General features: G+C 39.0%; 1 protein-coding gene across 2 annotated transcripts in view; it reads right to left on the bottom strand.

The window, feature by feature from the left end:
• Positions 1-542: 542 nt before the first annotated feature.
• LOC143350441 (putative ferric-chelate reductase 1 homolog) overlaps positions 543-26,830 on the bottom strand; it is a 34,046-nt gene continuing 7,758 nt past the window's right edge. The window contains exons 2-12 of one of the 2 annotated variants that reach the window (XM_076782607.1): positions 23,624-23,946; positions 22,743-22,834; positions 15,763-15,922; positions 10,522-10,719; positions 8,853-8,948; positions 7,874-8,027; positions 7,104-7,330; positions 5,709-5,949; positions 5,304-5,416; positions 4,281-4,394; positions 543-3,656 (exon numbers count right to left, since the gene is read on the bottom strand). In XM_076782607.1, the coding sequence (XP_076638722.1) occupies positions 3,516-3,656; positions 4,281-4,394; positions 5,304-5,416; positions 5,709-5,949; positions 7,104-7,330; positions 7,874-8,027; positions 8,853-8,948; positions 10,522-10,719; positions 15,763-15,922; positions 22,743-22,834; positions 23,624-23,946 (1,859 nt within the window). In that variant the 3' untranslated portion in view covers positions 543-3,515. Of the gene's footprint in view, positions 3,657-4,280; positions 4,395-5,303; positions 5,417-5,708; positions 5,950-7,103; positions 7,331-7,873; positions 8,031-8,852; positions 8,949-10,521; positions 10,720-15,762; positions 15,923-22,742; positions 22,835-23,623; positions 23,947-26,830 lie in introns of both variants that reach the window. The other variant, XM_076782606.1, reaches the window with a different exon arrangement.

The raw sequence follows: 26,830 nt of genomic DNA, 5'->3' as shown, positions 1-26,830 counted from the left end.
CGACTGTGCATGCTGGAATTCACGCAAGTGTTCTGTCTTATTTGGAATCCAACGATCCACCGTATCATTAATTGCACCTCTCCGATCGATGAGGATTACGCATTTCTTGCTAAGTCCGTTGCAGGCGATTTTATACCAAATTAAACCGTCGAATACTGTTCATTGGTTGTTAATATCAACAATTTATAAAGTGAATAAATAAATTCTATGCTTTTAAATATTTCCATCCTTATTGTGTGTCCTCGTTACAGTCGATCCCAGTTATAACGAGCAAAAAGCCGTAATTGATTTTAATTTACGCGCATCTTCATACAATTGTTCGCTTTTGCAACGAAAACTTTCGGGAAACTTTAAAAATGTTCAAACTCATAATGAAAACCTTAATTAAAATCATGTATATCGTTAATTAATATTGCTTGCAATATTGTGTCTGATATTCAATACATTCTAAAAATAAATAGAAATATGGAAAATCGAACTTCGTCGAATCAAGACAATTCGCTGCACTGTGGAATACCAAGACTAAATAACAAGAAAACCAATGATCATTTACCACTTTATATTCCCCCGACCATAAATAAAGAAACAACAAACGAGAAATAAATTATTCGCAACGTTACTTAAACAGACGTTCTTCGTAATAAAAATACGTAACCATGTTCTGGAATTAAAATGTTATTTACACATGTTATTTATTGTTTATTATTTAAATACAAAATTCGCCAAACTCTGCATTTAACTCATTACTAATATACAGCGAGTAATGGTCATAACGAGGAAATTTGTCCGGTCCCCCGGTGCTCGTTATAACAGAGTTCGTCCGTATTTAACCTAATATTTTATTTCATACGAGAGGCACCGTAGAAGCGCTGTAAAACTCGTACAAAAGTATTCTGGTAAAAAAAAACGAAGAAAAAGAGAAAAGAAAATCGTAAACGAATGATCGACATTCCATATTTACAATTATACAAAATCATTCTTACGTCGCATTAAAAAGTAATTCTCTCGTCGCGAGCGGAACGAATATGTTTGACGCGGCCGGTTCCCCATTAAATTATTCGAGTCGTCCACTCGAGTGTTCTACAATATGCATAACAATAAAACGTATCAACGAGCAAATTCAAATTTCCAGTTAACAATCGGGCGCAACAATAGTACGGTCACAAAGGACTGAAATTCACGACGCATCCGCGAGGTCGAAATTTACAGTCGTCGCTGGGAATGTTAACGCGATACAAGAGAGCTTTTAATGTAAAAGAAATAATTACCGGTAGCGCGATGGGGGGGTGGGGGACCTCGACTTTCGCTTAAGCAAATTCAAATTCCGCTCGAATCGATTAACGAACCCGCTTCTCGCGGTTAATCGAGTTCGAGTCTCGTTCTGCAGGACCTTAACGATAAACGAATAATCTTTGCCGCGGAAAACTCAAAGCGACGAAAACGTTGGAACGTCTGCAACGGAATAAAGTCGCTCGTAAAGGTGCAGCGACGCCGTGGAAATTAGGCGAAACGTCGATATGGAAATTTCTGCGTGGAATCGCGTGCACGCGATATGTTCCTGGTTCCGCGAGAAATCGAGACATTGAAGTATTTGTACCGAATTATATTACTCTCTGCACAATATTCTATCATACATACATATATATATATATATATTCATTAACAATATCAATAACATACGAACAAAACTATTGTATCAGTTAATTAAGCGTGATCCCGTGACACTTAACCGAAATTCGGTTTTGCAAATCGTTCGTGGGACAACGCCGATCGTAGTAAAAAATAATTCTAAACACGTGTAAAAATCAAAAATACGTTACGAAATCTAATACTGTAAACGTTACCATAAATATAGATACTGCTTATACCTTAACGAAAACTATGAACTTACACGTAAATGTCGTAAAGCGATTCTTCCATTCGTTGCAAGCAATTTCGGTTTATTCGATCGCATCAATTATCGAAACGTTTTCGTGTTTCTGGTCCTCTTCGAGGATTTTTAATCGTTATCCTCGCGTTATTTTTAAAAACGGTTTCTCGTTTGTGACAATTTGTAGATATGAAAATCGGCGAAGAGGGCTCGGAGCAAGGTTGCAGACGTTTCGATGAATTATGTAGTTAAATAAATAAATTGCCAGCAAGGAATGGAAGAGGTGCTTTATTATTTTCTTCCCATAAGCAATAATTAAGTTTAATTAAATTGTAAGAGCACCTTACGGACGGACCTCTCAAAGAGGATTCTAAAGTCTAGAGGAAAAAGGAAGTACATGTTACAAGCAATATCGCGATTATAAACAAAATTATTGGCGTTCTCGTGCTTGTCGGCATGAAAAGAAAAATAACACGTTTATATGGAAATTTGTATTTAAGTCGCGATCGTAGTTTGGGCGGATATACTTCTGCGAATAGTTTGAACAATTTGCGCGATCGTCGATTCGATGAAAAGTGTATCGAAGTCAGTCTGAGAGGAAGAAACGTGTTATGTACGTACCAGACCTGTGCAAATTTTTAAATAGAAATAAGAAGTAAATACTTGGAGTAATATTTCGGTTTGTTTATTTGGAATACTGACTATTTCGAATAGACTTTTAAACGATAAGTATTATTGTCTTTTGCACAATGAGAAAGTATGTGGATATGAAAAATACCAATGGAGCTTGCTATACTAATTTCTTTAACCCTCTAATGACGGATAGAAATTTACAATTTCCTGTATATATGTATATATAATATACATTTCGTGAATATTTGTAATTCATACAAATCATGTAAATATCAATGAAGTGTGTCATATTAATTTGCTCCTTTCTTTATTCGTTTTAACGACGGACAGTGATTTTATTTCCGCTCAAACGCATCGTGTATCATTAATTTTCGTATCAGTTTCAGTTTAACATATAGTGTGTATTAATATCTGTAATACTATGTTCTTCAACTTTTCCTTCCTTCAGAGTGCATCGCGAACGACACAAATTACGACCCCAGTTCAGACGAGTCGGTTATTTCCAAGAGCATCCCACCGTATCGCCGTCTCGAAAATGCACAAATATTAATTTTCGAGAAGTTATTCCGCGAAACGAGATAATTTCGTCTCGAGAGCGAAGAAGTCGACGAACGTTATTTGGAACAGCGTTTCAAAATTGCTCGAAGTCTGGTACGTACCCGCCGTGGACGGAAGAGGCAATCGAATCAGTATCGTACCGTCGCTACTTAACGCGATAATAACATTTACAGCCGGTACCTGCCGTCGCTAATTTCAAGCTACTTTCCAGGGTTCGATGCAGTCGAACAATGTTGTCATATAATTCACACTCCGGGCTGTATAGTGCTCTAAACGATGACTTACGTCGTATCCAGGCTCGTTTGCATATAGACAGTCACTCGAGAAACGTACTTGCGCGAGGCAGTTCGAAACTTATCGCGCGACAACAAGCCGCGATAATGCTCCTCCCGCGACGAGACAGCGCGCAATCAGACGATGCAAATCCCGCGTTCGCCTCGTCGTTAAACGACGCTTAATAATTCTTAATGGTGTTCGTGATCGAGACCCACGTATCTTCTATTGGCGCCAGCACGGTGATCACGATCAACGCCGCGGCGAACAGGACGATCACGACGAAATACACGCCGAAGATGAATTTCCTGATCCCCGAGTGCTGTCGAACAGTACGGGAAATTAGCGTGGGCGAGGAAATCATGGTCGCCAGCGACGGGGAAGGAACGATACCGTATCGATACTTTACATCCGCGCTCCTTAAACTGGGAATCCACAGTACACGATGCACAGTGTTTGGAAAGCTGTTTCAATTTTTTCTACGTTACAAACTTTCAGAATGCTTTTCTTCGGACGCGTATAGGAAACGAAGCTTCATTGACCTACTAGTTTCATTTCAAAAATTATCAATGAAATGTGTAAAATTTAATAAAACATTTCATTTTTAGAAAAACACTGTTTCATTCCCCCAAAATATTTTCTTATAACATTCGAATTGTATTAACATCGTTGGAATTCCAATAGTCCTCAACCCCAATCTAAACGTTGAACCCTTGGCCCCCGAATTGAGAATACGAACTGTTATAAAATTTACGGTAATGTAGAAACTTAAGATGAACGAATCGAATTTAAATCGATACCGAGTACCAAAGATTTCTGTGTTTATTGATGCCTCCTAGTAAATAGTTTGGGGTGGAATTGTTTGAACATCGTCGATATCAGTCCCGTCGCTGGCTGTAAAAATTCTTGGCGCACCGTGGCGATTCTTATTAGCTAGAAAACTTACGGGAGCGTCCTGTCTCGCATCCGGATGTACCATCGAGCCGCGGGAGTGGGTGTCTTTCATGGGGAACGAATTCACCCTCTGACTGGCCTGCACGTCGGAGGCGCATCCGACGAACTAAAACACAGATCGATCGTCTTCGTTAGGCGCGTAACACACGCGTTATAGGAGCACCGATCCGCGGTGACCAAAACGTTACAAATTTCGATATTGTTACCGTGCAGCGGCGCTAAATCGCGCGATCGCGGCGATTTTCGACGCCGGCGCGTACGATCAAAGGTGAAATGTTTCGGATATAATGTACAACTGACTCGTTCGTTGTTATTAACGCGCACTTTCGAAGAGAATGCCCGGCTAATTGCATCGAAACGTTAGCAATTTGCAATGGTACACATTTAGAATTGTATTCCGTTGCCCCCGAAATGTTCATTATATCGTTAATTGTTACGTTCTGGTGGTATACGATGGCTTTCGACTATTTTTCACTCGAAAATATTAACACGATGTACACTCGATCGCGTAATTATTCCGGACACTGTTAGAGTTTGTGGTACTGAGAGTTAGTAAAGAATAGTTGATTTGTCGAAAAAATATATTAATTGTTATTGTATTGTCCTTCGAAAAGATGCATTTTGACAAGGACGACTTTTGAAGAAAACACAATTAGCTGATTTAAAGAAGCATTCGAACTAATTGCACATTTTAATTAATAAATTTCCAATAAAATGGTCGTCGAAAGTTTTATTTTGAGTTCGGTTATCTGCAACAACCCAACGCTTATTTCTGATTTTGAATAATTCATCGTTCCACGCCAGCGTGAAATATTCTTCACACTTTCTCCGCAAACTTCGTTCCGCAATAATTTAAGCATTCTTTCGAGATTCTGCATCCCCCGTGCGCTTCATTTTTTCAATTCACCATCTCTGTTTACAGATAAAAGTGGGACACCTCGTATGGATAAAATATACATGTATAGGTACACGGGAGGGAAGCATTTGCCTTATAAATATAAAATATCATACTTACCGTGAGGATGAGGTGAGTCAGAATGTGGAATACAACGTAGGCGACCAGAATCCAGTCGACCCATTCCGGGAGTTTGGCCTTGTTCAATCGGACCGCGAAGAAAATTGCGATTACTGTGAAAGGAATTTCAATGCGTCGGTTAATCCATTGTTCGTAGAACGAATAAATAGAAAAAGAGAAACGAGCACACGCAAGACTAGCCTCTCAAGACTTCACGAATAACTCGGTTATGTAATAACTTGATTTTAAATAATTTCCAAAAGAATTCCAAAGATGTCCAAATTCGTTAATAATATTGTGGTAAATCTTTGAATTAATTCGAATTAACTTGAATAAAAAATTATTTAATATTTTATTTGCATCCCAGACGAAACGAAGTTACTTTTCTCGAGGGGTGAAACTTACTGCCACAAATCTGCGCCGCGTTTCCAACGAACCAGTGCGCCCAATTGAATAGAGGTCTTCGAGGTGCTCCAGGATGGGGTCTAGCGGCTGCCATAAACGGTTGAATGAAGGCTAAGATCGTGGTGGCTACTCCCAGCGACGCGTGTATTATCTCCGAACTCCACTCACCCAGCTGGACGAATATTATTACGAACGCTGCTATCGTCATCGACCACGTGAGTATCATGAAGAATCTGTGCCACTTGGATGCAGAACAACAACACGTTATAAAAATTTTTTACAAGATTACATAATCCTTAGAACAAGATTTCGAATGTATTCTTGCCACCGAGGACAGTTTATCCGTGCAATAATATTTTAAAAGGCCATTTCTCGAGAATAGCTGTTATAATAATTAGTAAACACGATCGATTGCAAAGTAGTTTCGTACACAAGCACTGCACGGGTGTTCCTTGGCTATCAAAGATAAGTTCGATGTTATCCTTGGGCGTCAGCCAAGTTTGTGTTCTTCCGCAAAGTTTAGACACTCGAGTCCTCAACGACGTCGAGTGTGATATTGTCTTGACAAAATGGGAACGAAAGGTAAACGAAGAAGCAACAATTACAAACGTAATATTAAATCGCAAGAATGATATATCGAACCGTTGTCACGATAATTTAGTACCGCGTATTCGATAACGAATGATAATTAAGGTAGCGAACGATTATCTGTAAATTTTATAAAATAAACACTCGCTTTGGCGATCGTTTGCAATTTCGTTCGAATATACCAATTAAAATCTGATTATGCAAAGTAATTAATATACAGCGAGTGTCGCTTAAATTCGGACGGTTTACGGTACAATCGACTATTGTCTATAAAACGCGAGTACTCGAATCGAGTTAATGAAATTCGCGTACGAGCTAGCTTGACGTTTTCGTATTTCGTGCATTGCAACGAAGTTTATCAACCAGTAAATTAGAAACGTCTCCGAATCGATTTCCTATTTTATTTTTGGGTATAAGAGAAGACTGTGACAATTGTAATTAAAATATAGAACTGTCACGACTAAAACTCATCTCACAGACGCTGATAAAACTGTAGGACATTTCTTCGACTTCTTTTACAATTAAAATATAAAGATATTTCTCGAGATCCTGTGCATCGACGCAGGATTGGATCACGATGGCGTGAAGTGGACGGTTAATTTTCGCGAAGATCAACAAAGAGACATTATCAAACAGTCGCTCATGGTTCCTCCGATTAACCTCGATCCCAAACTCGTGGACCCACGGACAGCCCAGGATCGATCCGCCAAATAGGTGACCGTAGTCGACCCACGGGGTCGTTAGTTCAACGAGTGACCTTCCGGTCCCCGTTCACGCGCGCCATTACAGTAAAAATTGGATACTCACGGCGAACCAATGGTCCTTTCCGCACAACTGCGAGCTGACCCACGTCTTTCTGTAGTATCTGGCGAGGAGGATGCCGATCGACGCCGTACCGATCCACGACGCCAGCATCAGCGCGCCGTGCACACGAATTAGGACATTGCTGGCCGTAGTATAGCCCCCGACGTCCGACAGCAATTTTGCGCCGCCACTCGCGTCGTAAACGGTGTCGTGGAACCCGACGCCATTACCTGAACATATCGACACGCGTTTCTATTTCAAAATGTCTCGAACCAACCATGTTGTCCATGGAATCGATAAACTCCCATTAAAAACAAAAGGTGTATTAATTCGACCCGAAATGGTGCTCGAGAACAACACAGACTGCAATATGTAGGGTTCGACTCGCGAAAGAGAAGCCCCGGAAGGAACGCGCGGGACAATGCCACCGACGCGCAGCGTGCTGTTTTTGATTTATGGGATTGTTAAACGCGCCGAGAAAACCTGTCGTTCGCAAAACGGCCCGTATAATAAGGCAAGAAACCGAGGGAACAACCAACGAAAAAGTTGGGCCAACTTTGTTTCGCTTAAATTGCGAACTAAGGTTTCCACGGCGATGTACGCAGAGCCAGAGCAGCGTCTTTGAAACACGGGCAAAGTTTCGTTCTTCGGGACACGGGCACCGCGATGTTAGACAAATAGTTTTGAGCGAAACTCCGCGTTCCACTGAGCAGAGTTCCAAATGTCGTAAATCCCCCCCCGGACAAGTGTAATAGAAAAGAACGATTACGCACTCCTTAGAGACTTGCCGGCGGCCACAAGAAGGTTGTACGGGGTGTTGACGAGGTCGTACTCGCGTCCTTGGACGACCGTTGTTTTCTCTCTCCAAAATTTACAGGTGATCGCGTCGTCCTTGACGAAGCTCGACTCCAATTGTACGGCCCCTTCCTGCTGCAACCGATAATCGCAAATGGATCAAGGTCGCCCGGGCTGCTTGGAAACCGCGGATCGACGCAATCGTTCCCACGAAGAATCGATTGCAAACAATGTTACGCGCAAAGCGAAAGTCGACCGCAGGGTTCATTGAATCGAGATCGTATTAATTTCACCTGCTCGCGACTCGCGTGCTTGCGTAACGTCGGCCTCGATACAGTGGATGACCAAATTATCAGTTACTCCTGTTAAAAGCAAGTTCGATCATTCCCCCCGTTTCTCAGGACTCGAATCAATTTCTTCAGTGAGGACCAAAAAGACTTCAAACTACGAGGTTCTTAAAAATATCTATAACACGGTTAAAGTCTCATTTTCAATTACAAAATAATACCTGAGTTGTTCTAAAATATGTATATATGTATTCATCATTTAAATATGTAAGCTGCAATTGATGGGAATGTAATTCTAGAATATGTAATTAATAATTTGACCACCCACGGTGCAACTGCCTCAGGTGGTTTTCCTTACAATGTGCCCAAGCTACTACAATCTAATTAGGGATTATGTTAATTGTAAACACGAACGAGCTTTTGTCAATACTTTTCATAACAAGATGACTCGAAATAACGCTACGTTTTAATCAATATTTTACGTTTGCTCGTTGCGATGCATACAGAGACGTGCCCGTACATTATTAACGAGTCTAATGATTTTCTGATTGTTAGTTTCGAACAATAACCGAATGGAACTCATTATTTCGACGGCTCATTATTTCGTGCAACGAAATGATATTCCAGCCGCGGCGAACGTTTCGACATTGCAAACACCGGGGATACAAACCATGGGTTGCCGTGTATTATGCTTTCCAGAGTTCCAAGACATGTGTAAAGCAATTTCTCCGCCTTCGTTCGCACACTCGACCACGCTGTCGTCGCCCTGCACAAGAGACAAAGGATTAAATAATCGTCGACGCTCGAATTATCGAAATTTCGAGCCTCCTAAGCGAACTAAAGAACACCCGATTAAACCTACTTTAATTAGCACGAGCGTTGCTAAAAATTTGTGATAAATCGAACTTCGCAAGCTTTTGGAGTGTTCTGTCTAGTTCGGAGACGATATAAATTGATTTTTATCGCGTTTTATGCCCTAAAAATACATATTATAGTCAGAGGACTGGGAAGAGATTCGAGAAATGTTTAATATTGCATGAATTTGACCTGAATCTTCTATGGAACATTATAATAACTGGGTCAAGCTGATACAAGGAAAGTTTTTGAGGATTGTATGGTTTAAAATAGATTTTCTTGAAAAGAAAGTCTCTAAAAGACGTTATTCTACGATTTTTATTAATTTTAATATGTAGAATTATTTCTTATTCTATTTTATGGTTCATTGGAAAATGCTTTATATAGGGTGTTCGGCCACCCTTGGGAAAAATTTCAATGGGAGATTCTGGAGGCCAAAATAACACGAAAATCAAGAATATCAATTTCTCGATTGAGGCTTCGTTAAAAAATTATTAAAAAGTTAAATTAAAAAATTTCAAATCATTCTGTAAAAATTATTTTCAGTTTCAGGGGTTAATTACAATCATTTTTGGTGAATAGACACAATCCCGAAATCCTACCCACTTTCCAGAAAAAAATTCGAGAAGGTGTGAAATCTTTCGACAGAATTAAAAAATTTCAAATCGTTCTAAAAAAATTATTTTTAGCTAGAGAAGTCAATTACAATCATTTTTGGTGAATACATATACCCTCGAAATCCTACGTAGTTTCGAGAAAAAAATTCCTTACCGAAAATACAAGTTCCGGCCAGAAATGCTTGCCCGAATTTTCATGCGAATCTTTAAAATGTCATAACTTCTGAACGGATTGGACGATTTTAATGTTTAAAAAAGCAAATTACGTGTATTTTGATGGAAAATATGTATAAATCGCAAAAATATTCGAAAAGTTGGTCCTTGAACCTGCAAAATGAGAAAAACCCCACATAAATGGTCAGATTTTCAAACAGCCATAACTCCTACAATTGTGAATATATTTCAATGAAACTTGTTTCTGAAGTAGAGCTCATGGGCACCTACAAAAAAGTATTAGACAACTTTTCTATAGGACGTCAAACAAAATTACTAAAAATAAAAAACGAATTTTTAAGAAAAATCGACAAGGGAGGTAGGTGCCTAAATTTTTCGATGAAAAAAAAAAATTTCAAATCGTTCTAAAAAAATTATTTTTAGCTAGAGGGGTCAATTACAAGCATTTTTAGTAAACAGACATACCCCCGAAATCCTACTCAGTTTCGAGAAAAAAATTCAGTACGAACGGAACTTTAAACGTTAATAACTTTTTAACGAAGTCTTCATCAACAAATTGGTATTCTTGATTTTCGTCTTATTTTGGCCTCTAGAATCTGCCATTAAAATTTTTCTCAGATGTGACCCTGTATAGGGAATTCGTCGTGAGATGAATGTGTGTGCAATGAATGTTTTTAGTATTAACAGAATTACCATTTTACTGTCGTCGGACAAACCAACGGCAACATACACGCTGTCACGTGCTTGCAGCTCGAATAAATAGCGTTCGCCACGAACCAGCACGCTGACCATCGCCATACAATTTTTGGCCTCCACGCATCCTGCTGGTGTGCCAAAGCAATTCTTCGTGGTCCCACATCCGGTGTACAAAGAATCCTCCACTTCCTTCACCTGAAAGTTCGTCTAACCATCACACACTGTCCAATCTCCGTATTTCATTATCCGTCTCTCAATTTCACACCCAAATTATTCAAATCCAAGGAAAATATATCCCTCGATACTTCTAAAAACTAAAAAACTAAATTTCAATCGAAACTTTTTAATTAACTGGCGTGTCCCGCGCTGTAATATTTACGGTATCGAGCCGGCGTTGACGTAGCGTTAAAAAAGGGCGTAAATAATCATTCGTCGAGTTACATTTAACGCGGAACATAAATCAGACGCGGGTAACTTCCGCGAGACTTCCGAGAGATTTATTTTCATCCAAAATACCAAGATATTCCCGGTCGCAAGAAATCCGATTCCGCGATGTGCCTGTGTACGCGTGTGCGCCAGTGTGTGTGTGTGTGTATAACCAGCTTGCGTCGAGCAGCTTAATGGAGTAGTTCAGACCTACTCTGGAAACTCCTCAATAAAGTTTCCAAGTGAGAAACCGAGGGACGGGCGGGATTCGTTCGCGCGGTGCCTTTTCTCACGATGATCTTGTTTCGAAAGTGGACCGGTTAATGAGGACGATACGCAAAAAAAGACGTCGACCTGTATCTTCTCGTTCATCGTGCGTCGATCCCGACGTGCCTCCCGCGTTGACAACCGGTGAAACCTTCGACCAGGGCAGTGACGTTCGAAACGGAGTACGAACAACGTAACGACGTTCGAATAAACACGCTCAAGCGAGCTTATCTTCCCTGAATTCGTTAATTACAGTCACGACAGCGAGCACGAAGGCCGTTGTCTTCGCAGGAAGAGGAGTATGATGACCAGCCTTCAACTTAGACACACCTCGCGAAACAGAGTAATTATGGTGGAGCGACCCCGCTGGGTGCCATTAACTGGACTCGTGCTTAGCGATACGACCAACTATGATTCAACCGCGTTACAAGTATCGTCGTTTGCTCCAGGAAGTCGGTCAGATCAAGTTCAACGCGAAGATCGATCCGTACCACAGGATTTACTCCTTTATTGGTCGTTTTAAAACCGTATTTCGTGCAACTCGCGAACAATCGAGAATATTTAATAATCGGGGGGACCACGAGGAACATAATTCAGCTCGTAACGAGTCCGCGCGCTTAATGTTAACGCAAAGGATAATGCAAAGAGCCACGACAAGGAGAAGGAAAAATCCAATTACGTTTTAATCTCGTACGTTAAAAAACTGGCTCAACAACTGGCAATTCTGCATGAAAACGCGGGTTTAAAGTCTGACTTTAAGCCCCTTGATAGTCTCTCTAACGTAGAACGGAACATACAAATGTTGCATAAAATTCTGCAATTTTGTATGGAACATACGATGGAGAAGTTAAAAGATAGACTAAATGAAAATATAAAGAATATTGACAAAAGTGTAAAAATTGAATAAGGAAATAAAAAGTCTGAATATTTGTTCGTTTCACTCGTCTCTCTTTATTTGATTAGAATTTAATTACTTCCTGGAACGTCTGCTCTGATAATAAAAATTTTTGAAGAATTGTAAGAGGTAAGTTCGATTTCATGTGTAACTTATTCTTACGATGTTTATTTAAGTCAGTCGACGAATTCTACGCAGCTCTTGGTAATAATATTCGTAATTGCTTCTCACCGCACGAAGATAACGCGAAAACATGTTCGCGTTAATGATTGTGAAAGGCACCGAGGAAACTCTGCAAGATGAAATCGGTCTAAGTGCGTCATTTTCATTTCGATTTTATTCCACATGAACAGTCGATCGATGCAAAATGTCGAGGAAACATTTCACTTCGTGGAAGAAAGTTCGCTGGTTTCGAAAACAGGTAGAATTTGTTAACCGATTATATAAGCAACTCGCCGCTCGTACACGCGCGAAATCAAGCAACGATTTTTCCCAATAAACCCTAACGGCGCTCTAACAGGTTCGACTTCAGCGATTATGCGATGTCGAGTTAAATACCAGTAGCAGGATAAAATTCTTCGACCGACTCGGTTGATTTAGAAACTCGATATGGAACGCGATCGAAGCGTCGAGGAATAAGATTTTATCCATCGAACAATACAGTGATATTTACGATTACGTTTACACTTGTCCCTCCGAAGTATGCGAACGAATCCGTGAATCGTTGCGCATTGTATGGATCCAACAACAATTAGAGACGATCGTCCGCGATTTATCGCGTTAATTATTGCGAAAGACATTGAAGCAACTCGGGAAGATGATATCACTCGATGTTTCTTTCAATAATGATCGAGGTAAACTGTCAAGGTGAGAATTGAAATGGCAATGTTTCGAACAAAAGAGTAAAATTTGTTAAGATCTATTAAAAGTGCAGTTATTTTAACGTTTTTATAAATTTTTAGATAAAATTCCAGGAAAAAAATACGTCGATAGAATCAATAAAGGTTGTAAAAATCGCAAAAGTGGTTGGATCGACCGATACGAAGGTGAATGGCGAAAGTACATAAACCATAAAACCGACAGCGTATCCTGGCTTTGAAAATGATGCATTTGCGCGTAGCTAACTGCATAGCGTGCACGTGTGTACATGCATAATACATGCGAGCGCGCATCGCGAGGCAATATTCGTTAAAACATGAACTTACTTTCAACTCGTAAATATTCCAACACCTCGTGCGAACAATCGTATCTTCCCCGCTCCCGCCTATTTCCGTCGTTGAAATCACCAATTAGATATCCAAAATAATTTCTAAATTTCCACGAGAAATGTAGACGACTCTCGGTTAAACAAATGAATTTGTCTGTGCTATTCTTGACTCGACTGTGTTAAAAATCTATTTTTATTTCCATTTCGGTGTTGTAAAAATACTGTCCAAAGTAAAACTCTTCGACCTGTTGAAATAATTAAAGTAAAAATAGAGGAATCGATAGAATTAAAATAATAAAATGGAATTTTGCCCACGCGTTCCACGCAATATACAAAACGGTTTCAAAATAAGGTAACAAAGCAGAAAGGATGTTTAAAACACCATTGAGTTATTCAATGAATCCAATGTGTGATAATTTTGTCGATGATTATATGTTAAATGATAACTACATCGTAGTTCTGGTATATTTTAAAGGAATGTCTACGTAAAAGAAGACACGTGATTATATTTGGAAAAATATTCGAAACTTCGATTGCTCCAGAGGGAAATATACTTTCGAGATAAAATTATCAGATGTACTACTTTCTCGTTTGCATTCGAGCGTCTCGCAAGATATTCGAATATGTGCTCTTCGTACCTCCAATTTCTTTGGGTCTACTTCTACGATTTGTAATTGCTAAGCAAGATGCATAAACATTCTCTTTTCGTATCAACAATTTGTTCAGGTCTACTTCTTTCATTTACAATTGCTAACGAATTAACAAGATCTTTAAATATACACTTTTTGTTTCGTAAATTTCTCCACTACGTTAGTTTGAAATTTCTAATAACACGATTTTACCTCGAAGTTTATCCTTTTCATTAATCAAACTGTTACAAGTTATCGGGAAAAAATTTCTAAAGTTTCTAAAGTATCATAAGTAAATAATAAACGTAAATTCAACATGGTGTTTCCATAGTTAATTAATTTTTTTTATATATTTTTGTTTGTAAGGTAATAATATATTCATCTGTATAATATTTCTAGGGACGTGACTTGTATCGAAATTAATTTAACATTTCATTTTCTAATTTATGTTCTCTGTGCACGGACTTCAAAAATACTTGTCGACCCTATTGTAAATGCCAATTGTAAGTCGAAGAACGCGTACACATTTGTAGTATTGTAAGGAGCTATGAAGAATGCACCTACGTGACGTTCGCGATATAAGAGAAATCCCAGTTTTCACCCATAAAATGCGTTTTCACGATAGTAATGCTACTAGTCATCACTGTACGTGCTACGAAATCCTGATCGATAGTGAGATTCTTTAGAAGGAACCGTTTCCCAAAAAATTCTGATCGCTAATGCAATTCTGATGCAACTTTTCACGTACTCTTCTGTTAAATTCTTTAAAAAATCCTTCTTTCAATTTTCTCTCGTTTCGTTTAATTCTCTTTTCTTTTTATCGATAGATAACATTTATTATAGAACTATACCATAGTGATATGCACTCGTACACATATTCACGTTGACCTGGTTCCAACAGAATGATTGGTAACTTCCGAACCGGAAGTGGGAGGGAATCTGGAACCCCGGAAAGGCACAACTTCATGCCAAGACCTTTCGAATGATACATAACTTGTCTATTTTAGGGCACGTGATCGGAGTAGCATAGCTGCCACGAAATTTTCCTCGTTCCCTTAAATACACCGGGTGGCACACAACTAAACATTTCCAAAAATATCGACGATATCAAAAAACGTAATTCAATAAAGTCCAAAAAAAATTCCATTCTCCAGTTAAATTTGTCATTCATTACGTTTCTACATGAACAGAAAATAACACGTAGATGCAGGTTAGTACGAGTAATGGTACAACTTAATATAGAATTTTCATTAATTCCTGTTCCATTATTCCGACACACCCTATGCGTGTATTCAAATTCATAATTACTACGAATACCAGGAATAACAATGTTTCTTGGATCTAAACTCGTTTCAAACATCAGTCAGAATAAAACCATCGAGATAAGGGATCCGTGGAAATGAATTGCAAATGGAGAAATTACTGATACGAATATTTACTTAAAATTCTTACGAGGTGTTTGCAAAACTCTGAACTCTTGATCCCAGAAAGATCAGACGCGCGATACCTTTTCTTACCATTTGATCGCGCGATAGGTGACCGTCGGATAATTAAATTTACATAACTGGAAATCGATACTAAGATCGTATTGACGATTAATTCATCATCGACTCCGCGTCGCGGAGTGCAATTCCATACATGTTTTGCCAGTCGAAAACAAACGGTTTCGCGATTATACCGATGTTACGACTCGATTTCCCATAGCCTGGCCTCCCAGCATGGTCGATCAACGTGTCCCGCGGCTATGATTATCGGGTGTGAAAAGCACGTTTACCACGTGATCAGCGGTCGGGATGTAATGGGAGAATACTTACCTCGTAATCGACGGTCGGGCTGTAATAGGGTGGCGTGGTGGTTCTAAACGTGCTGGCCGGTGTGGACGAAGTCAACACGTCGATGGATCGTTTGTTAACGTTGACTCTTGGCGACTCCACGCCGACCCAGTACGTACTGTAATCCTGCGCGAAGGTGGATCTACGACGGAAAGAAATCACAAGCAGAGATCAGCGAACGCACGAGACCCGCAGATTTATCTGGCCAGGGAAATGGGGAACTTTTGCCGAGTACAAAAGTTGACTACTGAAAAGACTAGGGTGTTTACCTAGACTTCTCCACAGGTGGCCAATCTGTTAGGCCAGTGGCTCTTTATCTGGACGTTCGTGGACTCCAAATGGGGGCGATAGAATTTTTGGAAACCGTTGGTTTCAGAAATTTTATACAGGGTGTACGGCCACCCCTGGGAAACATTTTAATGGGAGATTCTAGAGGCCAAAATAAGACGAAAATCAAGAATACCAGTTTGTTGATGGTGACTTCGTTAAGAAGTTATTAACGTTTAAAGTTCCGCCAATACTGAATTTTTTTTTCGAAAGTGGGTAAGATTTTGGGGATATGTGTATTCACCAAAAATGATTGTAATTGACCCCCCTAGCTAAAAATAATTTTTTTAGAAGGATTTGAAATTTTTTTTTTCGCCGAAAAATTTAGGCACCTACCCCCTGTCGATTTTTCTTAAAAACTTGTTTCTGGTTTTTAGTAATTTTGTTTGACGTCCTATAGAAAAGTTGTCTAATACTTTTTTGTAGGTACCGATGGGATCTACTTCAGAAAAAAGTTTCATTGAAATATATTCACTATTGTAGGAGTTATGGCTGTTTGAAAATTGGACCATTTTTATGGGGTTTTTCTCATTTTGCGGGGTCAAGGACCAACTTTTCGAATATTTTTGCGATTTGTACAGATTCTCCATCAAAATACACGTAATTTGCTTTTTTAAACATTAAAATCGTCCAATCCGTTCAGAAGTTATGGTGTTTTAAAGATTCGCATGCAATTTACGGGTAGCATTTTTGGCCTGAAATTATATTTTCGGTAAGGAATTTTTTTCTCGGAAATGGTTAGGATTTCGAGGTTATGTCTAATGACCAAAAATAATTAGAATTGACACCTGCAACTAAAAATAATTTTTTTAGAACGATTTGAAATTTTTTAATTTTGTCGAAAGATTTCACACCTTCTCGAATTTTTTTCTCAAAAGTGGATAGAAATTCGGGGGTATGTCTATTAAACAAAAATGATTGTAATTCACCCCCACAAATGAAAATAATTTTTTCAGAACGATTTGAAATTTTTTAATTTTGTTGAAAAATTACACACCTTCTTGAATTTATTTCTCGAAACTAGGTAGGATTTCGGGGGTATGTGTATTCACCAAAAATGATTGTAATTGACCCCCGCAACCGAAAATAATTTTTCTAAAACAATTTGAAATTTTTTAATTTAATTATTAATAACTTTAACGAAGCCTCCATCAACAAATTGGTATTCTTGTTTTTCGTCTTATTTTGGCCTCTAGAATCTCCCATTAAAATTTTTCCCAGGGGTGGCCGAACACCCTGTATGCTCATTGAAATTGTGAACACAGGTGGGTCCAGAGAACTGTTGAAAAATGTGTAAAAATTGTTTGAAGAAGCATGAATACTAAAGGTTTGAGAAGCACATGTATTAAAATTGAAATATAAAGATTTTTATATCATCTGAAGATTATCTTATATAGAATGTAGAAGATTCTGTAGAAGTGATTGCAAGAAGCAATGTTTGAACGTCAATTAAACTTGTGTGATCGTGTCGGTTTGAAAAGTACGTATATTAACATATGATCGACTAATATAATGTGGGTGGGTTCGACCATTGTCGAACGATCGCGAACCGGTTTAAATAGGAATTTAATACAGGTCACAGGTAAAACGATATAATAAATTCCAAACAAAAGCGTGGGAATAATACTTTATCTGTCGAACGCGAAGTGAAATCAATGCGGGGCATGAAAAATTCTTACAATTTCCGCGGCATCGAATGAATAAAGATTAGTCGAGGATCGAACCGCGGTACAAAGAGCCTCCGATATAATCAAAGACGATTCTTGCGCTTATTTCAAGCGATGTATCATCGGTTGACGTTCGATTTTATGCATTTGTGACGTACGTGAATATGAAAAACATATGCTAAACGTATGCGGAATGTAGGAGTTGCGCAATGCGTACCCTGTTCGCCTAAATCGTACCTCCGTTTCCTCGCCAATATTGAATATGAATAGGTCGGGCAAAAAACTGACAGACGATATTTTATTTGGTGTCACATTTTTGAGAAAAGAAAAAATAGATTATCAGTTCTCTCTTACGTACGTTTCCGTAAGAACAGAGTAATTCTAGAGTGCTGTGCATTTATTTATGCTGTTTTCCTCGAAGTTGTCACGGTTTCTAAATCACGCTGGTGTTTTTTAATACCGTCGGTGCGATTTATGAACTCGTGCTTAACGTGTTAAAGGAGAACCTGATCCGGTGCATAAAGTGTGGATTCGCGAAAGTTGCGGAACACGAACACGCAAATCTAATTAAAGAAAGAAAACAAATTTTACATCGCAACCGGGGAAAAATAGCCGGTCCAGCGACGAAAACATTTGTCTCAATCGTCGCTTGGAACGAAACGAAACTTTGTCTGCTCGAAGTTGAAAAATCTGTATCGATAGCGGGTAAAGTTCGAGTCGCGGGAGAAACACGGCCAAGTCGAAAGACAATTTACGTCGAACCGGTTATTTATGGTTATCGGCGGGAAGTTGGTGAAGTTTTAATAGGGCGGGCCTCCGCGCCGTATTAATTGAGCGTTCAGGAATAACCGGGACCGGTCGCCCGGCGATTATGAGCGGAAAAGTTTATAACGAATGTCCCTGGCATTTCTCGCGCCGTTACACGCGCATTATACCGTATTCCGTGCACGAGGTTGGCGTAAACCCATGCCGCGTGCCACGCGTTCATACCTAATCGTAATTCATATGCCGACAGATCGCGGCGCGTTACGTGCTCTCGAGACCCAGTCCCGACCCAGAAATTTAACGTCTAATTAACCCTTGTGTGGGGAGTACACATAACGGGCTACACGGCTACCCACTCGTGTCTTTCTTTTAATTATTTTCTATGTTCCTGACATAACATTGCCAAACTACCATAGTTCATTCCTCACTGTTCCTATGTTGGACTAAATCCGCGTTAAAACCAATTTCTTCCCCATTTTGTTTCAGTGAAAATAGTCTGTTTAATAGTTCTTTTAATTATTTTCTATGATCCTGACGAAACATTGCCAAACTACCTTAATTGATTATTCACTATTCCTATATTGATCTAAATCTATGTTAAAACAACTTCTTCCTCATTTTGTTTCAGTGAAAATAGTCTTTTTAGTATTTTTTTTAATTATTTTCTATGTTCTTGACAAAACATTGCCAAACTACCATAGTTCATTCCTCACTGTTCCTATGTTGGACTAAATCCGCGTTAAAACAATTTCTTCCCCATTTTGTTTCACTGAAAATAGTCTGTTTAATAGTTCTTTTAATTATTTTCTATGATCCTGACGAAACATTGCCAAACTACCTTAATTGATTATTCACTATTCCTATATTGATCTAAATCTATGTTAAAACAACTTCTTCCTCATTTTGTTTCAGTGAAAATAGTCTTTTTAGTATTTTTTTTAATTATTTTCTATGTTCTTGACAAAACATTGCCAAACTACCATAGTTCATTCCTCACTGTTCCTATGTTGGACTAAATCCGCGTTAAAACCAATTTCTTCCCCATTTTGTTTCAGTGAAAATAGTCTGTTTAATAGTTCTTTTAATTATTTTCTATATTCCTGACGAAACATTGCCAAACTACCTTAATTGATTATTCACTATTTCTATGTTGAACTAAATCTATGTTAAAACAACTTCTTCCTCATTTTGTTTCAGTGAAAATAGTCTTTTTAGTATTTTTTTTAATTATTCTCTATGTTCTTGACAAAACATTGCCAAACTACCATAGTTCATTCTTCACTGTTCCTATGTTGGACTAAATCCGCGTTAAAACAATTTCTTCCCCATTTTGTTTCAGTGAAAATAGTCTGTTTAATAGTTCTTTTAATAATATTCTATATTCCTGACGAAACATAGCCAAACTACCTTAGTTGATTATTCACTATTCCTATATTGAACTAAATCTATGTTAAAATAACTTCTTCTTCATTTTGTTTCAGTGAAAATAGTCTGTTTAATAGTTCTTTTAATAATATTCTATATTCCTGACGAGACATAGCCAAACTACCCTCGTTCATTGTTCCCTATTCCTATATTGGACTAAATCCATGTTAATTTATTTTGATATTTCAGGTTGATGGTGCTCCCAATCGTCATCAATATTGTTATTGGTTATCTCAGAGACATTATATAATTAAGACGTATACGTCATCTTGTGAGAAAGATAAAATTATTTGGTAAAATGTCGATGTAGTAGCCTGTGATCTGAGAGCCACACTGGCCCATAGAGGTTTAAAACAATTTCTTTCTTATTTTGTTTCAGTGAAAATAGTCTGTTCAGTATTTCTTTTAAAGCAGACTCATTAATCGTTTGATGTTTTAACTAGAGCGTCAAAGCAGAAGCGACACTTTTGTTATTTATCAAGAAAAACGTCGTGTTGAATTAAAAGTGACCTGATAGTGGTTGTGCAACGTAAAATAAACGATAGTAGCTAAAGGTTAATTATTTTAACCTCTGTTGGAAAGCCACCCGCACGATCGGGGACAGAATTACTGGAGCTGGCCAACCTAAGACTGGGGACCTAGATATAAATTTCGAATAATAAACTAAAAGCAGACAACCGTACATTAACTTTTATATATTTATTATATAACCAATCTTGTTCCTCTTTTGCTCAAAAAGTCGAAATTATTCCACGAACCAATTAATCAAAGTCCTTTCTAATAATACTGGTCCGACAAGGTTTTAGCAGAAAACTAAACCTATCGTTTCTCGGAAGACTTTTTCGTGTTGAATTTAAATACGTTCACGGAATTCGTTTAAAGTGTGGGAGTTTTGAGAAAGTCTCGACTGGATGTGTCAAACGTGGCAATTTTGACACCCTTGCATCAACTATATTGTGTTACGAAAACGAAACTTGAAACTTGTACTTTACATGAAAAATGGAGAAGATTGCACGATAAGATTATTCTTATGGAAAAAGTGGGTTATACTAGGTTAAATGTATTACACGCCCGCCTCATTAATCCTGAGTAACGTCGGAGATCAAACGTAACAGTCTGAATCTTAATACCCATTTCTTACGTAAATATCTTTTTGGAATGGATCCTCTGTCTTTTCCATATAAAATACAAGTCTCGAGTTTCATTTTTTACCGTAGGAAATTATTACTGATCCAAACGTACAAATCTTTACAAAGCAAATAATCTTGAAATTATTTTGAAAACGAATTTCTTCCTCTTCGAATTAGTATATTCCGAACGTATTAAATAACAGACACTTTTTTTCAGGATGCAAATTCAAATAAAAACTTTTTTACATACCTTATCGTTTATAACCATTTAATTACCACGAACTTTTCTACAGGATAAAATAAATTTCCTAAAGAATAACACTTCAAAGAATCTTTTATTCCCGGAAATTAAGTGAAGGATAGCTAATGCTTATGACCTCATTCTTCATATAATTAAAAATACTGCAACCCCCGGCGTAATAAAATTCTTTCCATTTTGATAAAATGAAGAATGGCAGAGGGAATTTTTAAAAAATGCTCGAAAATTAAGTTTTTCTCTATCCACGCTTGAAATAACGTGCGTACAGAACACCTCAACGAACGGAATAATCCTAAGAAGATTATATCGATCATCGACTACCAACAGGAACGATATTTCTTCACCGAACAAATTACCTTTAAATTATGTTTGGATCGATAATACACGCTCAAACATTTTCAGAGCAGAGAGAAAACGAATCATTCTAATCTTCGTAGCAAGCAAAGAACTCGTTGCACGTCGCAACGATATTATTTAATCTCTTACCGAGCTCGTCAAGCAATTTCATCGCGCGGAGATATAAATTATACAACGAATTCGCTAGTCGCGACCGTCGTAATTGATAATAACTCAACGTCCTTATACCAGGGAGGAAAGGGGGGAGAACCGTGCAAGTTTAAAGCGACGCTAGAAACTGGAAGACCTTTACATCCAACAGGTCGTGACAGCCTGACATGGATTATGAGGGAATTTAATGTGAAAGTACGCCGGCGCTTGATTTTCGTGACTCGATTCACCCTTGCTTCCGCATTCCTATCAGTTATTCCCTTTACACGCCCAACAACCGTGTCGTCGTGGTGAGTTTCCTACAGTATGCACTACCGAATCAAAGTTGGATCGCTTTATCTCCGGTCCCTTTCAACCAAATCGTCTCTACTCTATTTCCCAAAAATTCATTCGTACGCTCGACCAAAGAGTTCCCCGACGTTCTTCGATTTTTGCTATTTCTCGCGTTTAAATACGCATAGATTCTTATTCTATTTGATATAAAATGTACTGTGCTTGTGTGAAAAGAAGGCTAGGCTGTGCTGTCATTCCAATTCTAACACCTGTTTAATACTATATTGGGTCACAAGCAAACACGAACGAGATATGCTAAAATAGTAGACAGAAAATATTGTTAATAGCAAAGTGTCTTTAAATTTGGATGTACGTTTTTAATATTTTTCTGACACAAATCCAACCAAGATTGCCTATTTAATGACTGTTGCTTCTACGAATTAATTTAGGGCCCAACTGTTTTGACATTGTAGAAAAATATATAATAGAAAGTTCTGGTTTTATTTTGGAATTTTGTATCAGCAGACTCACGTTTTCGTAAACGATAAATGGTCTGTAGCGACTACGAGCGACGTTGTTGAAGTAGTGCTGCTTCGCTTTAATACTCACTTGAAGACAATAGATCCCTCGTAATCCGCAGGTGCCTCCCAATCGAATTCGAGATTGTGCTTCTTGCTGGTGTTGGTGTGAGTCACCGCATTCTTAACAGAAGGAGAGAAAACATTTTATCGAATGGCAGAACGTCCTTCGTGAAACGCGCGACACGTGAATCACTCAGCCTTGGGGTCCTTAACTACGATCGGAAGGATTTTGTACTACGGAAACGCTTGTGCGAACTATCGGACTTTCGAATCGTCGAACCGAAGGACTCGTTCGCTCGTATTGCACCCAGTCCTGCCATAAGTTCCGACACAAGCGTGCGGGTGTTATTCCGTTAAATACATTAGGCTACGAATTAAGAAACATTATCAGTTTTAAAAACACGCTAACATTTTCGACCTTGCACCGAGTCTTTTTTTCTCTTTCAAATTTCACCTTGGAAGAACTTTTTTACTGCCCGGTGAACCTCGTAAAAATTTAGGTAGCCCGAACAACGCCCAAAAGGTGGCCATTTTGAATAATATAATAATTATTTTTTTCCCCCGGCAATTAATTATGCAAATAAATTCCATTCGGGTAAAAATGATAATTAGACTCGCGAATGTTTACGCGGGTAAAATATGCATAATTGGGGGAATTGGAATTCCTTCTGTAGATTCCGCGAAGTATACGCAGCATAGTGCGAAAGAAGGTCCATTCGTAAAATAATAAATTAAAATTAGAGCAATTCTATTTTTTACTAAATTAGTTCTCAAGCTCGTAAAAATTTCAAAGACCACATTTCGTGTCCTCTGACGCCACAACAGAACCTTTGACAGGACCAAGTGCAACGCTCCTCGGGGTCGAAAAGCTGGGAAACCATAGTAAGTACGAGGATAACGTGCTTTTACCTTTACACCTTGCGTGCACTCGATGGCTCGTGCCGATTCAGGCAAGTTCGTGAATTCCCCAACAAATTCACCAGTCTCGGAGTCACGCGCGAGTATCATGAAGCCCTCGTAGGCGAGACCTTGAGGACTTCCCAGAATTAAGCGGACTCTGCCTTGTCCCGCAGCCGGTAAAACTTGGTAAGGAGGAGGGTAAGTTTCCTGGTTCTTGCTCCCCGGGTGACGAGGCATCAGATCCTCGCATGCACTTGTCGGCGCTCCATTGGGTAAACCCAATACGCTCGCGAAGAGATAACTCACCAAGATTAACAGCGACCTCTTCGTTTCTGCAACAGATATTTGCATATCAGCCACTTAAAACATTCTCGAGCACTGCCCGTTTATTATCGTTACCAGTACTGGCAAGAACCATTACCATATTGTTAACCGATCGAAATTTAAATACATTATTTCTTTTCATCCAGATATTTCACTTATACTATGACGATAGATAGATAGGTGCAATTCGTGTAACGTTTAAAATTGAGAATTTAAGTTGTCGATTCAATAAATTGTATCGTTACGGGCCTAAAATTAATGAATTTTACGATGGTTTATTTATCTTTGTTCGGTCGCAGAGTGCCTCGTACTCTTTCAGCTTTTAAATTCGATCGCGAGGACGGCACGCGAAGCTGTAAAAACAGATCGAATGGAAGATCGGGCTTCTTTCGGAGCCTCGATGGTCGCCATAGGCTCCGGAGACTAGTATCCCCGTAAGAACCGATCCCACCGACGATCTGTCCTTATACGACACTGACACGCATTATTCAATCGGCTTTTTGCCGACTCCGGGCCGAGGAATAATTGCGAAGAAGTTGCTACGTACACGGATGTCGCTCCAATTCTAGGAACATCTACATGTATAATAGAGCAGGCTACAGTTTCTAACGCCGAAGAATTCGCGCTTCTTTCGCGACGATGGAATCCGTGACTTATGCGTCCAGTTTTCCGCGTAGATACGTCACTTGCACCCATTGAACTGTTTAACGCGGGAATGCTGTGCATTAGTCACCGCCCCGAACCGACCATAACTTCCTGCTGTTCCTTTTTTTCAAACCAGTCTCGCGTTCAATTTTACATTGTGCTTCCTGGTGGCGTTTATAGGAGCCTTCGGGCGTTACGAATTCGTCCAATCGGTCTTAAAACAACGCTACATAATTATCTGCGTTTTTTATTCAGAAACAAAAAACATATGTATGTTTGTGAATTCTGGTAAAAGATAATAAATAATTTTTTAAAGGATCTAGACTGACTTATATCTGTGTTATTCATCTTCATCCTACGATAACGAAGATGACTCAAGAGCTTCGTCGAAACGTTTAAATCGATCTTGAAAATTGCGCTGGTGCGAGACTATAAATCGGATATATTTATGAGACCTAATAGGTTCAAAGAAGAGAAAAAAAAGAGCAAAAGGAGGGGAACAGGTATTCCGGGTCTTATTTACGTAAAAATCCGTTCGTTTGTTTTCGTTTCTCGGATCACATAATTTATTACGATCGTTATGCGCACAATCGAGCAATTTATCGCTGTGAAGCAACGACCAGGGTCGCGTTTAAAACGGTTACATAACGGACGAGGCGTTTCAGTATCGTTTAGGAATGCACGAGTAAAGAAATCCTGTGGGTCGTACAACAGGACTGGATAGGCGAAAGTCAGCGTCTTTCGTGTGTGGGTTACATACAACTCGTGCAGCTATTAACAATAACTCATTCATTTGCCGTGCACGCGTTGCTCGTATACGCGCGTTGAATCATCGTGGACGACCAAGCAGCTTAGCGTGCACTAACGATCGCGAGTCTCGAAGAACAACTTAGAGAATCGGAAGACAACCTGTTAGACGAACTTTCAGTCTGGGGACGTTCGATGGTGCGTCGATTTTCTAGAAAATTATATTCTCTTGCGATAAAAACAAATATTTTCACTGAAAGTACTCGAGATTATTTAGCAACTATTTTGAAATTCCTATTATTAGTAGATTAATTTTCGCATTCGTGATATCTTAAATACAGGGACCGAGAATAAGTTATTTCCATTGTCAGACCAAACGCAACAGAAATTGTTGTTCGTTGCTCATTTTTTAATTCAAATTATCGATTTTAATGGCGCAAAACGAACTCGCTAGGGAGGAGCAGAATAAAATGGATAGTATTACCATAACTGTTATTAGCAATCGAAATGAATTTCCCTCGACAATAATAACTGTTATGAGCGACTGAAATGTATCTTCCTCGTCGACAAAAAAGTTCCGTTTATAACCGTTATTTGTAACTGAAAATATTTTAATCAAAAAATACTCAAGCCTGCAAAACTCATCGAAACTCTTGGGACTTATAAAACGATCCTAGTCGCCATTTTAGGTGGAAACCTACGGTCTTAATCCTGCAACAGTAACCCACACCATAAATAACTATCAACTAAAAAGTCCAGGAACGCGAGATACACAATAACAAAAGAAAAACGTATAGGAACGAGACACGTTAATAAATCGGTAAATACCTGCACTTATAAAATTTATATAACACTACCTAGGAATGCTATGAAATAACAGGTACACCATTAAACATCGAGGACGTCTCCGATGGAAAACTAGAGTGACAACGCGTAAACTGTGATCCATTTTTCTCCTATCGTTTCGATCCTCGTTTTCCATTTTTTTTTTAAAGAGGACACCAGCTAAAAAGAACTATGGAAATCACCGGTCTAACCGCTTCTCACGTCTGATAGGCATCGCCGCAGGCTACAGTGGATTTCAATGTCTGTCTTTGCGGTATACTTAAAACACGGAAACACTTTTTACATTGTTTCCCGCTGGTTACGAACGATCCTCGGATGCGTCATTCCGGTGGCCTGGATCGAAGGGAACAATCGCGTTTTTAGCGAAAATTCCATAAATAATTTCACGGTTCTGGGATCCGGTTGGTGGCATCCGAGTCAAGGTCGACGGTATGCACTCGCATTGCGGCTCGTTTACAACGCTGCAACAAGCTCCGCGTCGTATGCACCGCTCGAAGCAGTTAGAATAAAAAGGAGCGGCATTCGAAGCACGCGCGGCTATGTGCGCGCAACGTTTTCCATGTCCCGTGGGCTTAACACCGATAACATGGATTTAGTGGGCCGCACACCAGCGACGCGGCGTCCATCAGACCCCGACACGTACATTCCCCGACA

Source organism: Colletes latitarsis, chromosome 14 (assembly GCF_051014445.1).
Source record: "Colletes latitarsis isolate SP2378_abdomen chromosome 14, iyColLati1, whole genome shotgun sequence".
In the NCBI taxonomy this organism is placed as follows: Eukaryota; Metazoa; Arthropoda; class Insecta; order Hymenoptera; family Colletidae; genus Colletes; species Colletes latitarsis.
The sequence above is the reverse complement of the archived record's forward strand: the minus strand, read 5'-3'. Positions and strand labels throughout refer to the sequence as shown.